At 43.5% G+C, this 20,349-nt stretch overlaps 1 protein-coding gene across 3 annotated transcripts; it reads right to left on the bottom strand.

The window, feature by feature from the left end:
* Positions 1 to 470: 470 nt before the first annotated feature.
* Positions 471 to 20,306, bottom strand: TSNAXIP1 (translin associated factor X interacting protein 1). 3 transcript variants are annotated; one of them, XM_027466075.3, is made up of 15 exons: positions 19,580 to 20,306; positions 17,590 to 17,702; positions 16,019 to 16,142; positions 14,566 to 14,659; positions 10,757 to 10,953; positions 9,415 to 9,550; positions 8,415 to 8,584; positions 6,848 to 7,007; positions 6,440 to 6,570; positions 5,723 to 5,851; positions 3,973 to 4,134; positions 3,688 to 3,797; positions 2,727 to 2,850; positions 2,276 to 2,382; positions 471 to 798 (listed from the first exon to the last, which is right to left on the bottom strand). In XM_027466075.3, exons 1-15 carry the CDS (start codon positions 19,628 to 19,630, stop codon positions 552 to 554), a joined length of 2,055 nt encoding a protein of 684 aa, XP_027321876.2. In that variant the 5' UTR covers positions 19,631 to 20,306; the 3' UTR covers positions 471 to 551. The 3 variants fall into 3 exon arrangements, with proteins under 3 accessions (XP_027321876.2, XP_071899992.1, XP_038041573.2); XM_072043891.1 differs by lacking the exon at positions 19,580 to 20,306 and adding an exon at positions 17,844 to 17,981; XM_038185645.2 differs by lacking the exon at positions 5,723 to 5,851.
* Between the last annotated feature and the right edge of the window lie 43 nt (positions 20,307 to 20,349).

The following is a 20,349-nucleotide window of genomic DNA, read 5'->3' as shown; positions in this document are numbered from 1 at the left end:
CAGCTACCTCAGGATAAAAATCTGCTTGGGGAAAGACGTGACAGCAAACCTGGTTGGGTTGAACTTGCCTTTCACTTGCACAGGGATTGTGTTGATGGCACCTTACTCTGCAAATGTATCTTTGAAACCTTTCTCTGAGCCCAAGAACCAACCATGAGGCCTATCTTGCAAAAACCCTAAAGCAGCCACGTTGTAGCCTTGAGTTTGATAGAAGCTCCCAGGTTCAGGCAATGACTGTTGGAGCAGTCACTGCATCATCAACAAAAGAGCCCAACACCCAGTGGTGCCCCAGTGCCCTGAGGATGTCAGTCCTTTTTTGGGATCAGGCTGCCTCTGCCTGCGAGTCTTGCTGAGCTGAAATGACTGCATAAGCGGAAAAACTGTACCAGAGGGCTTTGCTTTAGCTGAAAGTGCATCTGATAGTTCCAACTATCTTATCTCAGCTGGTAGTTTTTAGGCGTCTCTCTACATACATGGAAGAGGTATTTAATGCAGTAACTTTGACGCTCAGCTTTGTATCAAAAACTGAAGATCAAACAGGCTATTTATTCTTAGTACTGGAAGTCTCCGTACTCTCCTACACAGTCTGTCTTGCTTTCTTCCCTGGCTGCGGGCCCCACGCGTCTCACATCTCCAGCAAGTAGTCTTTCCAGTGCAGTGTCCACAGGCACAACTTCTTGGTCTGTCTGTTCTCTTCCAACTTCATAGACCAGGCCAATGTAGGTATCTAGTGTCTGACCGTCAATATCAGGATCAATCGTGCAGAAGGCTGCCTTCAGGTCTTCTGCATTCACCTCTCTGTTCAAAGAACAATTTCGTCATTTGCTGTGCTGCGGCATGGGAAAGGAATATTTATGTATTTGTGCCACAGCGAGAATCCACTTTGCTTGAAATGCAGAGCAGAGAGACCTTTTGATATTATCTCTGCTTCCACTAGTATTTTTTTTTTTAAATATGCATGTAATAAAGTTGAGTACTAAATCTCAAACTGAAAAGAAGTTAGGAAAAGTTAGATTTCTACTAACCTGGGAAGACTTTAATTCTGCTCTGTTGTGCTTTATGATACCCTTTGTTACATAATTACATTTTCCCTTGTTAATCCAGTACCCACCTTTGTCAGTACTTAACTTCCTGGGCATCTAACTCGCTTTCAGTGTTATCCTCATTGATTGGTTCCTGGCACAAGACTTCTCTAAGCAAAAACTACATGTTGCTTGTCTTGTTTTCAGGTGGAATTATTTATCTGATTTTCACCTTCAAGTCTGCAGTTGTCAGTCCTGCTTGTTTTTCTCATTCCTCAGAAGCAGTCTCTGAGGACATACAGGATTTTACTGCTGTTTTTGGAGAGCTGAAGAATGTCAACAGACAGACTTCAATTGCTGAAGCAATCTTCTCTACTCACTGTCTGTCGTATCCCTTACAGGCTGTGTCTGTCCTGCCTCTTCTTTGCCTTGTGCTCTCCCATTGCTGCTCCCAGTGAGCCTGTTCACTCTCATCTTGTTAGTTTTCTCATCCTGAGTCACCCTCCACATCTTTAGTTCCTTTCCTGACCCTTCCACACCTCACCTCCTGCTGTTATTCCCACTCCTTGGCAAATGCTACTGTTCTCCCTGACTCACTACTTTGCAAAACCAGACTAGGGAGTAGTGACGCCTGGGTTTTTGGCAGCACCTCCAGTCCACATCCCCCAAATACTCCTCCTTACCTGGAGGCTCCCAGCACTGTCTGCTCTTTCCACCCATTTACTCCTCTTCCATCTTGGCTTCCAGCACACTTGTATCTCTGTTCTTGACCTCCACTAGGCCTTTCCACATTTTTTTTTCCTGGTCTAATGTGTTGATCCCATCTACCCTCTCTTCTCTGCTTCCCTCTGATTCCCTGATTGTCAGGCTATAGGCTCCTGTCTGACCATGGTTTCCCTTGCTCATCTCATGCTTCAGCAGTGAGCAGAGTATGCCATAGATGCTCAGTCCCCTGGTGGATTCCAGAATCTTTATCCTGCTCCTTTCTTGCCTTTCTCCATGCTAGCATTGCTGTTAGGGGACTCATCCTTTGCACTGCTTGAGCATCTCTGTGGTGTCACTGCAGGCACAGGAGCAATTCAAGACCAGACCCAGTGCATGGGCACAGCAAGGTGTATTTACAACTGTGTATTTACAGCTGGGACCTTGTGATAGCCCCTGCAGTTGCCACACACTTGTGTCCACTGGGGGGTTCTCTTTGCACACATTGTTCTGATCTATCGTCCCCATCAGCCTGTTCCCTTTATACTTACTTTAAGTCTCCTAGGTTGTTCCTCAGCTCTCTCAGATACTCCTGCTTCTCACGGACGTACTGACTCCTGATCTTTGCAACAAAAGGTTCAGGGTTCCCCTCTTCATCCTGAAGGAAATTGCAGGCATGTTAGTACTGAAAATGTGTTTTTCCCAGTCTGGGTAGGAGCCATTCCCCATTGTATGCTAAAATAACTCAGCTTTCCTAGAAATGGAATTTTCATGAGAAAAGTGTAAATAAAGAGAAAATATGGGAAAACTCCTATCACAGAAAAGGCACAGACTTGCACTGCAGATATCTGCAGTTGTCTGCAGCTTACTTTCAGGTGTTACAGCCTGCGGTGAGCACTGCAGGCTGTGGTAGTCTGGTAAACCTAGTTAACCTGACAAATCTCATTTAAGTCCTCTGCCTAAATCTGAGTCAAAAGGAAAACATAGATAACATCAGCTTACTTCTTTGAATAAGGATTTGTAGTCAATGAGATCTTCAGTGCTGTCTAGCTGGTATCTGCTTGCATCAATGAGTTCTTGGATTGAACCTCGTCTTTTCAGGGGAAAAGCTTCCCTCAGAGCCATCCTGTATGGAGACAGGCAACACAACATCCTGTTACAGTATGAGCAGTTAACAAGTGCCAGTATGGCTGGCAGTGTTTTAGGTTACAAGAGTATGCCCATATTCCATGGGCCAAATCTTCAAAAATTAATTGCTTTTAAGAGGATGCACATTTCGAGAAGTACAGGCATCTTCAGGTAACAAAACAAAGGCACAGTTTTCATCAGAGCTTTGGCTTCAGGTGAGCATTGGATGCTCAGCCATTTGGGAATCTATGAATGCGATGTGAGCATCAGTTAGCTGGTAGCTAGCATGTCTGTACTGGAGCTGTGTTCCCAGCTGAAGTGCTGGAAATGGCTGCTGCTGCTTCTCTGTGCCATAGCCCAAAGAAATGCTTTATCTACCTATTGCTTAAAAAAGCACACGTGATTGATCAACTGAGAGAAGACTGACAAATCCTGCAGCTGTAGCGGAATTCACAGAAATGCTTTGTGACCTGTCCTAGGAGCTCACGGGAGCACTGTGTAGGGTTCTGAAACTTCTCAAACTGCTCCCCAGGGAGCCTCGGTGGGGAGAGGTGCTGCCAGCCTGTCTCTCTGTATGTGTAAACTACCCCACATCTATTCTCAGATATCTCCACATTCACTACTCCAAACTTGCAGTATTCACATTATTCTAAACCTAATGCAGAAGTTCACAAGTACAGACTTGCTACAGCTGTCCTCACAAGAATTTTAAAGACAAAAACTGCTCCCCTGGCTGTGCTGACAGATAAGCAAAGCAGACACACTCAGCATATCACAACATCCAGCGTGCACCACATATTGGGCAGAGCTTAGTGGGCAATGGTCATCCTCTTGCCTGAACTGCTCGCTGGTCAGGGATCCGCTGTTTGAGCTGTCGCAGGCAGCCAGCTCCTTTTGCAGGTTTGAAATCAGCTGATTCTGGATGTGGTACTGTTCTTCACCTACCTGTGAAACAGGGAAGGTTCACAGATCAGTAACTGCCTTTTCTCTCATCCCTTGGACTACCTTCAAGAGGGAAGCAAAACTGCAAAAGGACTGCAGTTGCTTCTAAAAAAGAAAATTGACCTGAAGTGCGTTTAGTGATTTACAGAGGTGCAGCACTGGGCTGCAGGTTGCCTACCTTCCCTGTGAGTATGTTGTAGAATGAGCTCATGACGTGGTTTGATGGACAGAGTCCCATGTTCTCATACAGGGTGTAAGACCATTCCATGGCAGAGGTGTCTCCATACCTCTTCTGGAGGTAGCTGAGAAAGAACTCGGGAAGAACAGGTCGCTTCCCTGTCTGCGGATAACAAGCAAGCAAATCCCATAAGCAGCAGAGCTAAATCAAATTTGCCAGTTTGATTTCAGCTGTTTGTGTGTAGTTGTCTTTTGTGGACCTCTGCTAACAGGGCTAGTGCTGGCTGGAGTCTTCCCTGCTATTAGGTCATTCAAAATGTTTCTGCTAGGTTTAATCTCTACAGCCTGCATGTGGAAGTCACACTAAAGCTCTTCTGTTGCTGAGAATACTGATAAAGTCTCTTTTCTCCTGCCTACTGTTGTGAATTATATAGGAACTTGCTATAGATTTAGCTGTCAGATTTAGCTGAGCTTAGCTTGTGGGTTCAGACCTGGAGTGGTTGTTGAAGAGAAGTAAAGCCAGACAGTGATTGCAACATCCCTATTTCCCCAGGAAACCTAGCTGAAAGTAAAAGGAAAGCTGCCATAGAAAACATTAAACTGTTTGGGGCTGACCTCAGAGATATTTCTAGGCTTCTGGCTCAAGAGAAGAAACCTGTAAAGTGGCTCTGCCTCTCAAGGTTGTTCTCATAACTGAGGCACAGTAACAGGGCTTGTCAGATATCTGGGGAGATGGTATTGTACTTAAACAGCTACTTTTCTTCTGTTGCTGAGTCTTGATCTCCCCAGGCAGGCAGCCAAATGTCTGTCTTGGCTGAGAACACACCTCACCCCTTTGGCCTCCACCTGCACTCCTAACCCACCCTGGCCAACGAAGAGGGAAGTATTTGTGTGTGTAACAAACCCAAAGCACTTTCATAGTCATTTGTTTAATGATATAAGTGGTTTCTCAGTCCTTGCTTCCTCATTTTTTTTCTGGCAGTGCCACTTGTTCTCTGGCACGAGCACAAAACCCTATGTACCTTAGTAATGGTTTGGCATGGGTTAGAATCAACTCCCTTCCCCTGCCCATAAAAAAAAAAAAAAAAGAAAAAGAAAAAAAAACTGGCCATGCTTTGGCTGCACAGATTTTGCTAATGCATCCATTGCCTAAGAACAGACACCGCATAGTCATGGTGCTCTCCAGACCAGGATGTTATCATCACACCCCAGAATAGCAGCAGTTGGTAGACCAACTGATAAGGTTTCAGACTCAAAAGCATGGCTGATTTAGCTCAGGGTGACTGCAATGCTTCCTCCCCTGGGCACCCTGCCTTGTGGCTTCTTCAGGGACACCTCAGCTGCTCTTGCAACAGCTGTTGGACCACTGTAGTTTTCAGCCCTGTACATCAAAGTGGTGCTGACTTGTGGTCTCCTGGATGTTTCTGAATTTGCAGTGGTGACTAGGCATGAGCTGTGCCATGAGTACTCAGCTGTCCCTGGAACAGGAGCTGCAGAAGAAGCCTTTTAGGCATAGGATGGTGCTAGTCCAGCTATCCACCTGACAATGTTATAATTAATGAGTCAGATCCATGAGGACACCTGCCAGGCCACAAGGTTACCAACTGAGGCTGTTCTTAAAATGCTTTACGCAGCTTTATGCAGATGAAACCCTAGGCAGGACATGGGTGAGACCCTGTTTTCCCAAAATCTTCAAGCTGGGCTGACTGTCACAGCAAATGCTGTTTACAAAGAAAGAACATCTGACAAACCTGCTGTTCTAGTGCAATTTTCTCTTTCCAGATGTCTTTCAGGATGTCCACCACATCCTTCTTAGTCAGCTTTTTGTTCTTGACTTCGCCTACATGTCTGAGGTATACAGGAACCTTGTCCCCTTTGCCCTAAGTAATGGAAAAGAAACATATAGAGATAAGGCATTCCCCCCACTGGCAGCCAGAGCTGTATTCTTAGTGCCTAAAACCATTAAAAAGGAGCCATTTGTATGGCTCTCATTTCCACTACTATGAGACAGCATCTCTGCAGTGTGTCTCAGCTACTCCAGGGTGAGAACTTAGAACTTAGTTCATGAGTGATTTTTGATTGACAAAATCTTTGTGTCCAGGCAGTTTTGAGTATATCTGATCTCTAGTGTCATGTATTTGCAGACAGTGAGATGTTAATTTGACTCGGCTATATAGTGGAGAATTAGTAAGGGGCTCTAGCCCACTAGTATGATCTGCATGCCTTCATGTAGCATTGCTGCAGTGTGTGGCTACTTCAGCTGTCTTCAACATGCTCACTCTCTAGTTCAGCTTTTCTATTGCAGCTGAGTGTCCCCAGCTTTAATTTCTTCCATGGTTACACTAATGGGAAGGTGAGCATTGAAGACACGAAGTCCAGTCATGAACGCAATTCTGCCACTTTCCTAGAGGATTCTTATTGCCAGTTAATCTCAGTGGAAACAAGCAGAGGAGAAAGCTTGCACATACCCGTCCAGGGAAGACATTCATCTCTTTTAGTAGTCTTGTTCCTATTTCTTCCAGAAGTACATCCACTAGCTGATCGCTGGTTTTCCCCTCAGCCAGACAGCCCCACCGGTCAGCTCCGCCAGGAATCACTTCTGCAAGAGCAAAAAGTTCCTGAGCTGCTGCAAGAGGAGAATGTGCCTATGCATACTGGTTTTGTGTGAATCCATGAGGAGCATTATAATAATTACAGATCTCTAGACATCCAGTTTGTCTCCTATGATATCTAAGGCAAAATGGAATAGCCTGCAAGCTCCTCTCTCTCCCTCTCTCTCAGGCTGCTTCACTAAAAGCCTAGGAGAAAACGGGATGTTGCAGGTAAGAAATATACCACAGCAAAGAGGTTAAAGATGAGCTGAATACAGGTGGCACCTGAACACTTTGCCCAGTTTGGCCGAGGTGTGCAACTGCGCTGAGCTTGCTGGAGTTCAGTGAAGAAGTTGTCTCGCTCTTCTGCAGTCTCTCTCTGAATTTCCAGCAGTGTTTGATATTCCTTATGGAGCTGATCAAAATCCTTCTTCAGAGTCTCCATCTAAAGTACACAGGAAGAAGGATTTTAACAAACTATCTACAGCAACAGAATTTTTCTGTGGTTGGACAGATCAGGTGAACAGTCAGTATAGTCCATGGATTTATGGAGAGCAATCCCTGGCTAATTGCTTTTAGATTGGATGAAAAATAATTATTTTTTCTTGTTACCATTTCCAGAAACTTCAGACAAAATGTTAGTGACCCTTCTATATCTGTTTCTGTATTTAAAAGCAGACCTTAATTTACTAGAAAATAGAAGGAGAAAGTTTTTTCTAGACATCTTATGTGCATCTGCTTCAGATCCATTGGTCTTTAGTTGTTTTTTTTTTTTTTTTTTATGTGATTCATTTTTGTTTTACTGGTACAAAAGTACATCACAATGCAGAGATAACCACAGCTCTAGTCTGGCTTTTGAGGGCTGTGTCTGTGTCTGTTATGCCACGATGTAGGGACACGTACAGTGGATCAAGCTGTGCAAATGGTCAGGGCTGGAATGGAGCTGCCAGTGGCCCAAATGTGTCCTGAACAGAGCAACATGGCTTTTCTGACACACAAAGACATGCAGTATTTTCTTGCCTCACGGGGGGTTCTCACCCAACTCTCACCACAGCTGTGCGCTGGTTACATGGTGGGATTCAAGGTATTCTCTTTTTCTTCCTCCTAGAGAGTAGTTTGTGGGGCCACTGCAGGGTTGGAAGCAGACCCTATCCTCATCACTGGTGTTGTGTTATCCCTTTGCTGTCTGACATGGCATTGCTTATGTGGAAGTGCAAGATGTGTAAGCTAAGCAGTCAAACCTTTATTCTGAAAAGGCAGCAAACACATGCAACGTGAGGAACCTCATCCACTTCTATCACAGCTGGAAATTGCATTGATCAGCTCTGTGATGAGGTTGATGACCCTGGCATTGCAGTAGGGTAAAGAAGCCATTTAATACTATTGGAAAAGGCAAAAACCCAGCTAGACAGAAATTAATTCATAGCCCAGCTCAGCAGTAGTTTCACTTAGCTGTGGTTTGGACAAAACTGTGCCATGTATGTGAGATGAACCTAGTTAATTTACGTATATTTATGATGATTTCAAACAGTATTTCCCAAGCTGTAATCTGCAGGCTTTTGGTGGTCTTTTGGCTGTTATTGCTTTCATGGTGTTATTCGGTTTAAACAGATGTTAAAGGTTTGTGATGGTGTACTGATTTTGAGTGTTCAGATAGTCTGTGATACCAAAAGACTGTGAGCTTTAGGGGATTAGAAAACAGTGGCTTTTCATGTATTTCATGTAGAAGCAACAAAGATGTGCCTATATGGGAGCTCTGGATTTACGGAATCCCTATCCCAACCTGAATACTTAAGCATCATTATGTTTGCATTCATGTGGTACAGCTTGAAAATTAGGAGCTTATGCTCACCTCCTGTTGTAAATCAGAGTATTTTTTCTCCAGTGACTCAAACTCTCTCCGGGGGACAACATCTCCATAGTCTGCTATCATTGCATTCAGCTTCACCTGGGTTTTTGTGAGGTCCTGCCGAGCTATCTTTAATGCCAAAGTTAACTTCACCACATCTTCACCCTTGACATCTTTAAACAACAGCCATTGATGAAAATTTATGACAGTAAAACTGCAGTCATAGTTTTCTAAATCATCTACTGAGCTCCTAGATCACACAACCCTACACAGTGACCACAAAAGCTGAATAGGTATGGACTGTGTTATGAGTAGAGAACTGCAGGTCTTGGAGTAACCTGCAGTGTTTACATTCACATTACTGTTTACATTACCATCCTGCCTGCTCTCCCATACACATACATATTCAAAGGCTCAGGCTTGGTTTTCATTAGAAAGGAAAGGAGCACAGGCCGGGAGACCTCTTAGGCAGATGCGACAGCTGTAGCCAGTGAGTATGAACCAGTAGAATGATGGGTGCCTGTAGCCAGACTGTGGATCAACAGAGATCCCATACTGAAAGGGTCCCTACCAGCTCTGTGCCACCAATGCCAGTAAGTTGCAGAAATGAAGGTATTTGCAGCTCCGGAATTTCATAAGTTCATCTTTGTGGACAAGCATCAAGGTGCCAGCTATGGCTGGGTAAGATGTGATGACTGTTGGCACAGGAGTCAAAAAAAGATAAAAGAACCTTTGCACTGGGCAGCTCCTGCCTTCAATTTACCCGTAATGCTAATTAAGAACATACAAGTATATAAGCAACGGCTTATTGAATCAGGTCAGACTATTAGGAGGTACATCCCTGCCTACATATTCATGGATATTTTGTCTATGAATTTGTCTAGCTTACTGTAAGAATCGGAGCATATCTAATGATATTGCTGAGAAACTCAACACTGTACCCACGGGTATGCACTTGGGTCTCTGGGCAGGACAGGTTGTTATGGAGATCCACTTTCCCTACCTTGGACTTGGCGCTGTTTCACGTTCAGCTGTTCGTTATGCATATCATTCAGTTTTGCTAGAAGCAGTTTGCGGGCACCGTGCTCATTGAGGTAGCGAGTATATTCCTCAGCTACGCTCGTCTGCAGACGCTCCACCTGCAGGAAACAGAGGCTTGAATTTACCAGGAGCACAGAGCAGAACCTAAGGAGCAGAGAGTGGTGTAAGGGGTGCAAAGTGGGGAAAAAAAATGCAGCAAGAGAGTGGGTGAGAGATAACACTGTAGAAAAGGATGGCCTGATGGAAACATGACAGAAGGATTCAAACTCTGAAGAAGTGTGTAGAAGAGTGCTCCATCTGTGTTTAGCCTTCTAGAAAGTGAATTACATAAGTTTCATGCTCTGGGTTACACCACTCCTCTGTTGTAAACCTTATCTAGAAAAACCTCCCAGTAATGTATTCTGTTGCTGGTCACGCAGGAAAAAAAGCCGCTACTCTTCCCGTAGGCAAAACTATCAGAAATCTGGAACTCTATGGACTGGGATTACGTGTAAAATTGTAGTTTACTCCCATGATGTGCATTTCATTACAAGATCACATCCTGCCACTGCTGATACCTACCTTATGCCCTACATAGGGAATGAATCATAATGAATGAAGGTGTTCTTTTATTTTCCCCCCACCTATGGCTGGATCCTGGGGCTAACTGCCTCATCTGGAACTGTTGATGAAGACTTAGCAGCCCCCTGCTCAAGTGCTCTGAGACTACCCTGGTGGGTCGTGGCTCTGACTGCACTGAAAATCACTCTCAGCTCCTGGCTCATCCTTCCTCATGGAGCAGCTCTGCTCGTGTTGCTCTCTAGCAGTAGTATTATTTCAGCCTCAGTGCCTGAAACTGTTTGAGACCTGCGTAAACCAACAACTTAAATTGGAAAGACTTAAATAATCTTGTCAGTAGATACCAATGTAACTCACTGGCAGGAGGATGAATGATACAGATTTAAAGATGCTAAAGGTACAATGTTGTAAGGAGTACGTGTACTTTTAAGTGAGAACTTAAAATGCTAGTACTAGAATTTTCTTCCTCACTTTAAATGTGACTCTGCAAGAACCAGATGGGACAACAGATACAAGTGAAGACCTCTGACAGCAGCAGAACAGCCTATCCCAAGGGAACAGGATGTTCTCTAGAGCTGGCTGAGATCCAGTATCACTACTGTACCAGATCCAGTATGCCAGATGCTCAGTGCCCGCTCCAGAACTACTACTGACATCAAAGGATGAGAGGCTGGGAGGCAAGAGATTAGATGTATAAAAGACATCTAATTGAAGCTGGGAAATGTTTGACTCATAGTCTAATTTACCTGAGTCTGAAGAGAACTCTTCTCTTCCTTCATGTCGTCAATAAATTTTAACAAATGTTGTTTCTCTTGCTTTAACATATTTATTTCAACTTTCTCCTTTTCCTGCAGTGCCAATATCTGCTGGGAGCACTCCTCAGACACAGTTGTGACCATAGCCTTCAGGGGTTCTAGGGCACGAATTGTCTCCTTCTGATGAGCTAAAGAAAGCAGAGGTGGGTTCTCACAATGAGCAGCAAAGCCTGAATTTTACTCAGCTGGGATGTTGGATATTCAACCCAAAAACAGTGCGTGTTGGAAGTGGGAGTGAACACAGGGCTTTTACTGCCTGTCCTGGTGAGCCTCTAAGGAGTGGGAGTAGTGTAGTTTGAGATCATATTCTGTCTTTTATCTAGCTGTGCATATGAACTTCATAAGCGTTGTTATGTGAGGGTTTCTGGTTTTAGTTAATGCTGTTTATTATGGTTTGGAAAACAAAGGATGAACAGTATTTTATTTTGTTTTCTTGAGTATTTACAGTTTTGATGAAATATAATAAGCACAGGTGACTTCACATTTCACTAGGTGGGAAGTTGTCATTGTTTAAGCACAGGCAGCACATGGAGCTAAAGACAGCTAGTAATTAGTAGCTTACCATCTTTTGTGAAGGCACATTCTCCATAAACTTTGATCTGCTTTCTTGTCTCCAAATTCACGGTCTTGTGCAACCTTTAGTTTACAAACATGTCTGCATGTTCTCCTCTCTATTCAGGAATGCACTGGCTTCTTTTGCATTTCTCATCAGTACATCTAGTAAAGAACTTATGCACATACTGGCTTTCTCTGCTGTAATTTGTACTTTTCACTTGCAGCTACTTCCCCTTCGACTTGAAAATTTTCCTTAAAATACATATCTGGCAAGACTAGTTCTGGTACTTGACTTGGGTCCCAGTTACTGTTACATGGTAGAATTTCATCTGACACCATCTCCTTGGTGTGGAGGATTGTTTTTATGACTAGGTGGAAGTCCACCAGGAGAATAAAATGCTTGACAGGATATGGTGTGAGTCAAATGAGGCTGTGGCAAAGGTTTTGATTGCTGAGTAAGGCACACACAGCAATACCCTCTTTGAACAGAAGGGTAGAAATGCTGGTGGATGCTCAATAATCTGATTTGCAGATTTTTCCCTCATTGATAAAACCCAATATTAGTATTCATGTATAAATACTGTGCAACAAACCTTGTATTTTAAAACTTAAAATGCATACATAAATCTAAGAACAGGAACTACTTCTCTTATTATACTTGGGTGTGAGTTTCCTTCCTGCACTGTAACTGTACCAAAGGTTTTTCAAAACTCTTTCCACTTGTACTAGGACAGCTCCCCAAGAGAGAGCAAAAATTAGAGCATTAGCATAGGGATTCTGCCACCGTACTATTTGGGTTCTCAGTGTAAGCTAAGAACACCATGTTAAAACTTCAGCAGACTTGTTCTGGGGTGTAATTTGAGTGTTTCACAACTGGCTCCTGACCACACGCAAACCCCTTTAAGTGCAACAGCATGCTTAATTGTAGCTGCCTAGTATGTCAGAAGCTAGACTGAGCACAACTAGTTGACTGCCAAAGTGATTATTTTGTAGTGTGGATGCTGGCCAGTGCCATTTAAGAACATTAGCTCTCTGATGACCTCTCATAACTCATGCCAAGAAAGGAGAGACATTCTCCCACTTGGAAAGAATTCAGGCTGTGGTACAGCTCATTGCACGTATAGGACAGTTGAATGTGCCCAGATGTCTCACCAGCACAGAGGAGCAGATGTGAAGCCTCTGTGGACACAGCAATCTCAGTATAATTTTAATCAAGAAATGGATGCAGCTGTGGATAACATTGTTGTGAAGACCTACCCTGTCACTCTTTTTCCTCTTAAAGGAGCTCCCAAAACAGAATCTTTATCTCAGATTAAGCTAACAGCTGTGGGGATTTGATAGCTCTCCTTCACCGTGCTACATCTCAAATACTACTTAATATCTTCACATTCATGTGGATTTACTCCAGAAACAATGCTAATAAAGCCTCAGTGCTGTCTCAGCACAACCTTAATAACCAAAAGAGCTGCAGCTGCAGTCATACGTCCAGTTCTGGCAGAAGACAAATAATTGCAAGCAGCCAGTACAGGCTGCACATCCCTGTTCCTATTAGAGGCTTCTGCTTTCTCTGGTCTGTGTGCTCAGCTATGCTACTCCAGACTTTGTGCTGCCAAAGCGATGCAGCTAAACATACAGTGTAAGCAGTACAGTATTAGGACAATATTTAATTAAGTAGTAAGTTTTTATTTTTTATTTCTTTAAAAATAGATTATTCTGACTGAACTGGGGATATGCAGTAATGCTAGCACATTTATAGGGAGAACTCCCACCAGCAGTGAATGCAGTGTTGAGCACCTTCAATGTCATACAGTCCAAGCTAGCATGGAATACGACTGGCAGAAAAAAGAGCAAGATAAAGTTGTTAAATCACTCAGACAAAAAGATAATAGTTGGCTGAGAAAAACAATGTTGTGTTGTAGAGGGGGGTTAGGTTCTGCTTCAAAAGGAGCTGAAATGCTGTAGATACAGCATGCTTGCTAGGTCATAACCAGTTATGCAGTCATACATCATTTAAGAATAAGAATAATTTAAGATAAATAGTTAGGAGAACAGTTCTACAAATCAGTTATTTTCCTTCCTTTTCTCTTTTATACTTTCTGTTCTTAAGACACTTACTTTTGTCTCTTCCGAAATATAAAGTTATCATAAAGGATACATTTTACTGCATGTCCAGAGACTTCAAAGAATAAAAAGGAGAAATACCATATCCAAGCAATATGGAGGAGTCAAAAAAAACCCCAACATTTAAATACAAAAGATAGTTAAATATATTAAAAAAAAAAAAGGCTTCAGAAAGCAGTACAATATAGACTGCAGCACAGACTAGTAATTTCTCTGGGATCTGAAGCAAAGAAATGTTTGCTAAAGAGTTCTGGAAGGAAACTGATAGTTTAAAAAATGTTTTTATGTAATGATTAATACTGACTCATTTATATGACTGAAGTGCACTGCACAAAGAAAGATTTTTGCCTACAATGAGTGATTAGGTAGCCCAGGTAACAGGTACTGGGATAAACAGTACATGTCCTTTAAGAGACTGTCCTGGTAGAAAACTGTTGACACTTGACAGCTGCTCAGTGCCTAATGTGAAATGAGCTCTTGGTTACAGTCTATTTCTAGCCCTCTGATTGTTTACAAAGTACTGGTATCACTGTGGCATCTTAACACCAAGAGAAGTTTAAAGCACACTAAGAATGGACAGGGAACAGCCAGTTCAGTTCTCTGCCCTGCCTTGCTTCGGGAGTAATTCAAGCTTCAAGTTACCGGTACAAATGCATCCAAATATGTTAGTATGATACGCTCCACTGTAGACATGATTGTTCCAGAACAACCTTGAGACATTGCTGTTGCCTGAGCTGTCTATGTAGTGGAGATTAAAAAAAATAAGATAAATAAGAAATTTAAATCTAAAAATTTGATAAATTACAGAAAAACAAACAACTATGTTACGTATGAAGGAAATACTCCCATGTCACATCTGGGCCATAGGAAGACTCCACTAATGGGCCAGAAAGATAGTTTTATCAGTTGCCACATATGTATGTCATACATATTCAACTTCCACTGAACTATTCTCTCTCTCTATATATTTTTAGAATGTTTACTCTCTATATATATTCAACAGAACTTATCAGCTGTGTAAGACATCTCTGTTAGTATTCCCCCACCAAAGTTCAAGAGCTTACCCAGTGTAGCTTCATATTCATTCTTTATAGCTGACAGCAAGGGCTTGTAGGTCTTGAAGTTGTCTATGAAGAATTCAAAGATCTCTCTGTAGGGCTGAGAGAAGAAAGAGAGCTTGAGGAAATAGTGGCACATTTCTCAGAATTCAGATCGTTGTTGTCTTACACAAACAACATGACGGTGAGAATAAGTATAAGAATACTTCTACTACATTGTATTTGGTCTCTCCATCTCTGGTCCACAGTCCCAAATTTGTCATGCACAGGTGGAATGACTTCCAATGCTGATAGACACCACAGCATGACAGAGAGAAGAGATTTTAGTGCCAAAGAAAAGCTTTAATTAAGTCTGTCAGAGCACAGCTCCAAAACAAAAATGCTGCTCTTCAGATAGAACTGACTAGAACTCAAGTTACGATATGGACAATTTTAAAGATATGTAACAAGATCCCATTGCTGATTTTGTTGCCTGTTTTGTCTACTTAAATGACAAGCTCTTCAAGGCAGCTAGTCTCTTGCTGTGCAGGTGCCGTCCTTCTCACCAGAGTAAATCTTGTTCAGAGAGGACAGTCACACTCCCACGTTGTATCTGGGTCTTGGGAAGACTTCACTAGCAATAGGTAATATTCTCACTGAGTGTTCCTCACTATTAAGCACAATTAAACACGTCTTGTAGGACAGTCAAAAATATTTTCAAAGCATAAGCACGTTTATGAAACCTGTTTTCTCTTGCCATTAGTCACTCTTTATTTCTCTCCATTCTCTTCCATATACCACTTTCTTTCCTCATCGCTACAGGATTCCCTTGGGAATGAGAATTTGAATTAATTCATGCAGAGAAAATCCAATTCAAACTTCCCACACTGTGTAAATGCTCTAATTGCAGGATATTACAAAAACAGGAGTACTCCTACTCAGTGTTTTGAATTGAAGTGGTTTTCAATAGGTATGTTCTCAAACACAAGGAGCCCCCAGGATCAGATACAGTAGAAACTACTAATTTGGGGGATCCTGATTATGCTTAGGCAAGAGCTGAAGGAGAGAGTCCATTCTTGTCACTTGCAGAAACCTGACTTCAAGAATAAGAATTTTACAGTGAAAATTTTGGAATCCACACACTTTATGGGTTTAGGCAGGAGTCTTCAGGAGTTCAGTGAGTAAATTGTTTCACACCCACTTTAGATTACTGTCTTTTTGACTACTTGGCCTTTGATTAGAAAATGGAACAGTTACAGAAAATGTGAAGTACGCTACCCAACAACGTGTAAACCCAACACATAAACTACAACACGAGATAGAAACTGCTTTCTGAGCAAGTTCTCTAACGTGAGCTGCAAACCCACTTATCCAATACTACTCAGAGGTGCATACTTTTCCTGTCTATTTTCTTTAGATGAGCAGTTTAAATAACCAATCTCAGAATGTTGTTTCAAGTCAACAGAATCTTGTGTCAGACCTGTAACCTCAGTTCCTGGGCGTTCCTTTGAGTCAGGTCAAGATATTGCAGTTCTTTCCTTAAGTAAGACTCCAGCTGCTCCAAGTAGCGTGGCTTTGGAATGGTAAGAAGGGCCTGTTTATTGCTGCAGAGACACAGGAAAAGAAAGGACACGTAACCTTGTGTCATGTACATAGGATTGGACTCATAATAAATCAGCTTGAGTACCTTGGTTTTCTTCCTACTGTGCATTGCTTCACAGAAGAACTTTTTTTTCTTTTTTTTTTCTTTTTTTTTTCTTTTTTTTTTTTTTTTAACTGTAGCACTTATTATATTCTCTCATGTAAGGAAAAATCATGAAATGTACAGTGGATGATTTAAACTTCCTCTACGGAGCAGGAGACTATTCAAGACATCCTGCTGTTACTATGGAAAGTATGCCTTCCCCTTCATGATACTTTTTGGTAGAAAAAGACAAGTGAGTTTTTCTCTGTGTCCGAAAAGAATAAATGCTAATTACGTAATTGGAAAGAAGTCAAGGAAAACAAGTATTTCAAAAAAGGTACTGATAACTTATTACATCTGCTGAGGTCCTAGGCCAACTGTCCCTTTGCTGGATGCCATCATGCCTAGTTCATTATTACATTAAAAACAGAATTAAAACTGAGAAGCCCAGCTATCCTTAACTGTACCCTGCACAGCTGTCCTGCAGGTCTGTCAGGGCCCTGAGTACACCAACAGGCTCTGCAGTGGCCTCCCCTACCCTAGGGGCTTGGAGCTGTGTGATGGCAGAGCTCTAACTGGGGATCAGGGGTTAGGAATAGGCTCAGGCGTGAGACAGACCTGTGAAAAGCTTCCTCGGGGGACACTTTGCTCAGTGGCTGTAACCCAGCTCAGACCCTGGATTCAGAATCCCTTGATTCTTGTCGGAGAAGCAGGAGCAACGCTGCATCTGCCACAAGGGAGCTTGGACCCCGGGGTGACAAGGCAACCAGCAACAGTGACCAACGGGACGTGAACAAGAGAAGCAGAGCAGGTCCCCTGATGGTCAGTGATCATCCTTCATGATCACCACAAGCATGATGAAGGCCCAGTGCCAAGCTTGGGATGTCAAGTCAGCAGGCCAGGTACAAGACAGATGTGGCTGCAACATGGCTCAAGCAAGAAACAGGCAAACGTGCCTAAGTGAAGGCTTCTCACAGCTTTTCTTATAGCACCTGATCACAGGTTACCCAGCTGTGCCATATCAGGACTTGTCTTGAGCCCAGGCACCCAAATGTCTAGGACTGGACAGGTTGTGGAGCCTGTTGGGGCAGTCAGAGCCCTGATAGGATCCTATGAAATGTAGGTCAGTGAATCATTAAATGATAGCATTTCTTGGTACGTTTATACTAAGCATGGCTGCTGTTACATAAATATTTGACATCTCCCATAGAGCTTCCAGTCAGGACCAACAATATTTTTTGTTATGCTCAAGCTTTGTGGAATATCCCAACCTCAGTATTCTCACTGGTGCTGGAAGAGACCCTACTCTGTAAATTCTTGGTTTTCAAGAACCGCTTCCAGCTATCCTGTGGATTAGCTGTGCTTACCTAGGCATCCTCTCCTCTGGGGCACAGCAGGGTTTATGGTTCTTTAGGACAGTCTGCCCTGATGCAAATGCAGGCCATGTGGACCAACGGCCTCTAGCAGAAAGCTGAAAAGACTAAAAAGAGAGAAAGGATTAGGTTCTAAGAGCACTACAAAGAGGACAAAGAGACAAAATTAGGTTGAAATACCCTTGATAATGTCTCACAATCAATACAACTGCCTAAGAGTATGTGGAACAGAAAGAAGAGGGGCATACCGAAACTCTCCTCAGCCAGGAGTGAGCACACTGAAATCCAAGTAAACTTTTTGTTCTTTGAAGTAATCATCTTCCCACACCAGTACAATTTTTTAAACACCTCTGCACGTCTCCTGGTGGCTGTGCTGCCCAGACTACATGATTATGGGAAAGTGTTCATCTCTTTGGGTAAAAAAGGGTTTCATGATCTGCACTGGGAAATTAAAGCATCACACAAATCAGAACCTTGCATTAATCCAGATGAAACCCAAAGAACAGGTTTGACTTCGGTCTTGTTTCCAGTAGGGAGCTTTGCAGTGGAGCGTGTCCCATAGCGAGGGTGTCTTGAGCAATGCTGACTCGTGTGGATTGTGAGTTTTAAATGCAGGTTGGTGAACCTGCACAAACAGCTGGATTTCCAGCAGTGTAAAACTTAATGAAGATGAGGTCTGAGGAGCAGATTCATCTCTGAGGAACAGTAAAAAGTGATAACTGAAATTTCTTTCAGAAACTAATTTCTGCCCTTAGTGGCACTAAGGGACACGGTCTACTGATGGGATTCAGTACAGGTTGATGGTCTTGAAGGTGTTTTCCAACCTACATGATTCTATGATATCTTCTGAAAGCAAAATCTTGTTAATCTTAGGAGTCTGTTAATTAATTTATCTCTTGGAATTACCTCAGTATTTCTTTTTTGGGAAAAAAAAAAAGGACATTTATGCTGGATTGCTCTATTTTATTAGGGCAAACAAACAATTAGTATGATGTAATAGTATAAATATAAATATAAATAAATAAATATAAATAGTATAAATACTTTCCTATTCTGCCTGTAAGCTTTAAAAGAAAATTAATGTGCCAACAGAAGTCTGAGGCCAGAGATGTCACTGTCAGAACCCAAACTTCAGACTGACTAAGCCTTGAAACAGTTAAATGTAAAGGCTCAGAAGCTTAAATGCCTGATTTTCACTGCAAGAAGCATGAGGATTATATTGGAGAAACAGTGGGATTCCAATCTATTGAGATTTGATTTTTTGTTTTGTCCAATGAGGAAAATGCTTAGAGAAGGTCCCAGCTCTAGGGAAAGAGTAATACTTAAAGTTCTTGTATTCCTGTAGCACTTACAGCTTGTCACAGAAGTAGCACATTCCCGAAATACAACCAAAATGCCAATGAGAAAAAAACAACTCCAAAATAAAAATGGAGGGGTTAAGGTCTGTAAAAGTCGTTATTGCTTTGTTGGTGTACGTGTTTCTGGGATTTATTTTTTCATAATTTGGGTATGCTTTTTCTCCATGCTGGTTTATTTTATTTACTCAGACTGATGCACACTGTGGAGCAGATGTTCCTGTTGGCTGTAAGATGCTTTTAGCCTGCAATTAAACAACTTGTGGTTTCTTTCTTTCCTTAGTTTAAACTATATGGGTCAAATTCTGGCTGCAGTATTTGGCATGTATGTCCACACAACTTGTTGCAGCCAAGAACGACATTTATATTCCTCTTCTTTTTCCTCCACCCTTAAAGACCCTGTAATTAATTCACGAGGATGACACCTGAATCTGAAATACAGGAGTTTGCATCATGACACAGCTTCCGCCCCTCCCTGCCCCCCTTCGCTCTCAATTAAGCAAAATATAAAGATAATTAAAATTTGCGTGACTCCCTAATAGCTTTGGATGATCCCTGGGCTTCCAGCAAGACTCCACAGCCCACTGTTGGGCGGGGGCTGGGTGTTTGGCTGGAATCCTTGAACTCACCGGGGCCTTGTGTTTCTTTGGCAGGACGGATTTCAGGCTGTTGGGGTGCATTTGGCAATTTGTGGTCTCACGGGGAGATCCGAGAGGGACCCTGGGCAACAGCCGGGAAGAACATGGAATATCTTAAAAAAAAAACACAGAATTAACTGAATACACAGCTGGAGACAGAATCTGGCTGCTGTGAACCTAAAACAAGCAGCAAATCGGTCCCTGGATGCGGTGCGGTTGGGGACAATCGGGGAAACGCCGCCCCTGAGCCGGGAGCGGGGCTCTGGGCCCCAAAATCGCCTCAGAGCCGGGCCGCGGGGCCGGCCCCGCGCTGTTTACAGCCGTTGCCATGGCAACGCCCGCCCCCCTCGCCCCTCAGGACCCCCGCCAGCCGCCATAGGTGCCCCAATCAGCGCCTGTTGAGGCTCTCCACTCGCAGCGGCACCGCCGCTGCCCGGTCCCGGCCCAGCGGGATGTGGGCACTGTGAAGAGGCCGGGAGCGGGGTGAGGCCGGCGGAACGGCGCCCCCCGCGCTCCCCGCCGGCGGCCGGAGCCGGGCCCTGCGTGGAGGCAGGAGGAGGGCGCCGGCAGCGGAGCGGCGGCCTCTCGGTGCGGCGCCGCCGCGGGGCACGCTGGGAAAGCGAGTCCTGGACGCCGCTGTTCTCCGCAGAGCACAGCGGAGCGCGGACACATTTCCCAGCGTGCAGCGCGCCGGGCAGCGAGGCGGCGCCTCGCGCGCGTTGCCTTTCGGGACTTGTAGTCCGCCCGAAAGCGGGAGGCGG

This window comes from Anas platyrhynchos, chromosome 12 (genome assembly GCF_047663525.1).
Source record: "Anas platyrhynchos isolate ZD024472 breed Pekin duck chromosome 12, IASCAAS_PekinDuck_T2T, whole genome shotgun sequence".
Taxonomy (NCBI): domain Eukaryota; kingdom Metazoa; phylum Chordata; class Aves; order Anseriformes; family Anatidae; genus Anas; species Anas platyrhynchos.
The sequence above is the reverse complement of the archived record's forward strand: the minus strand, read 5'-3'. Positions and strand labels throughout refer to the sequence as shown.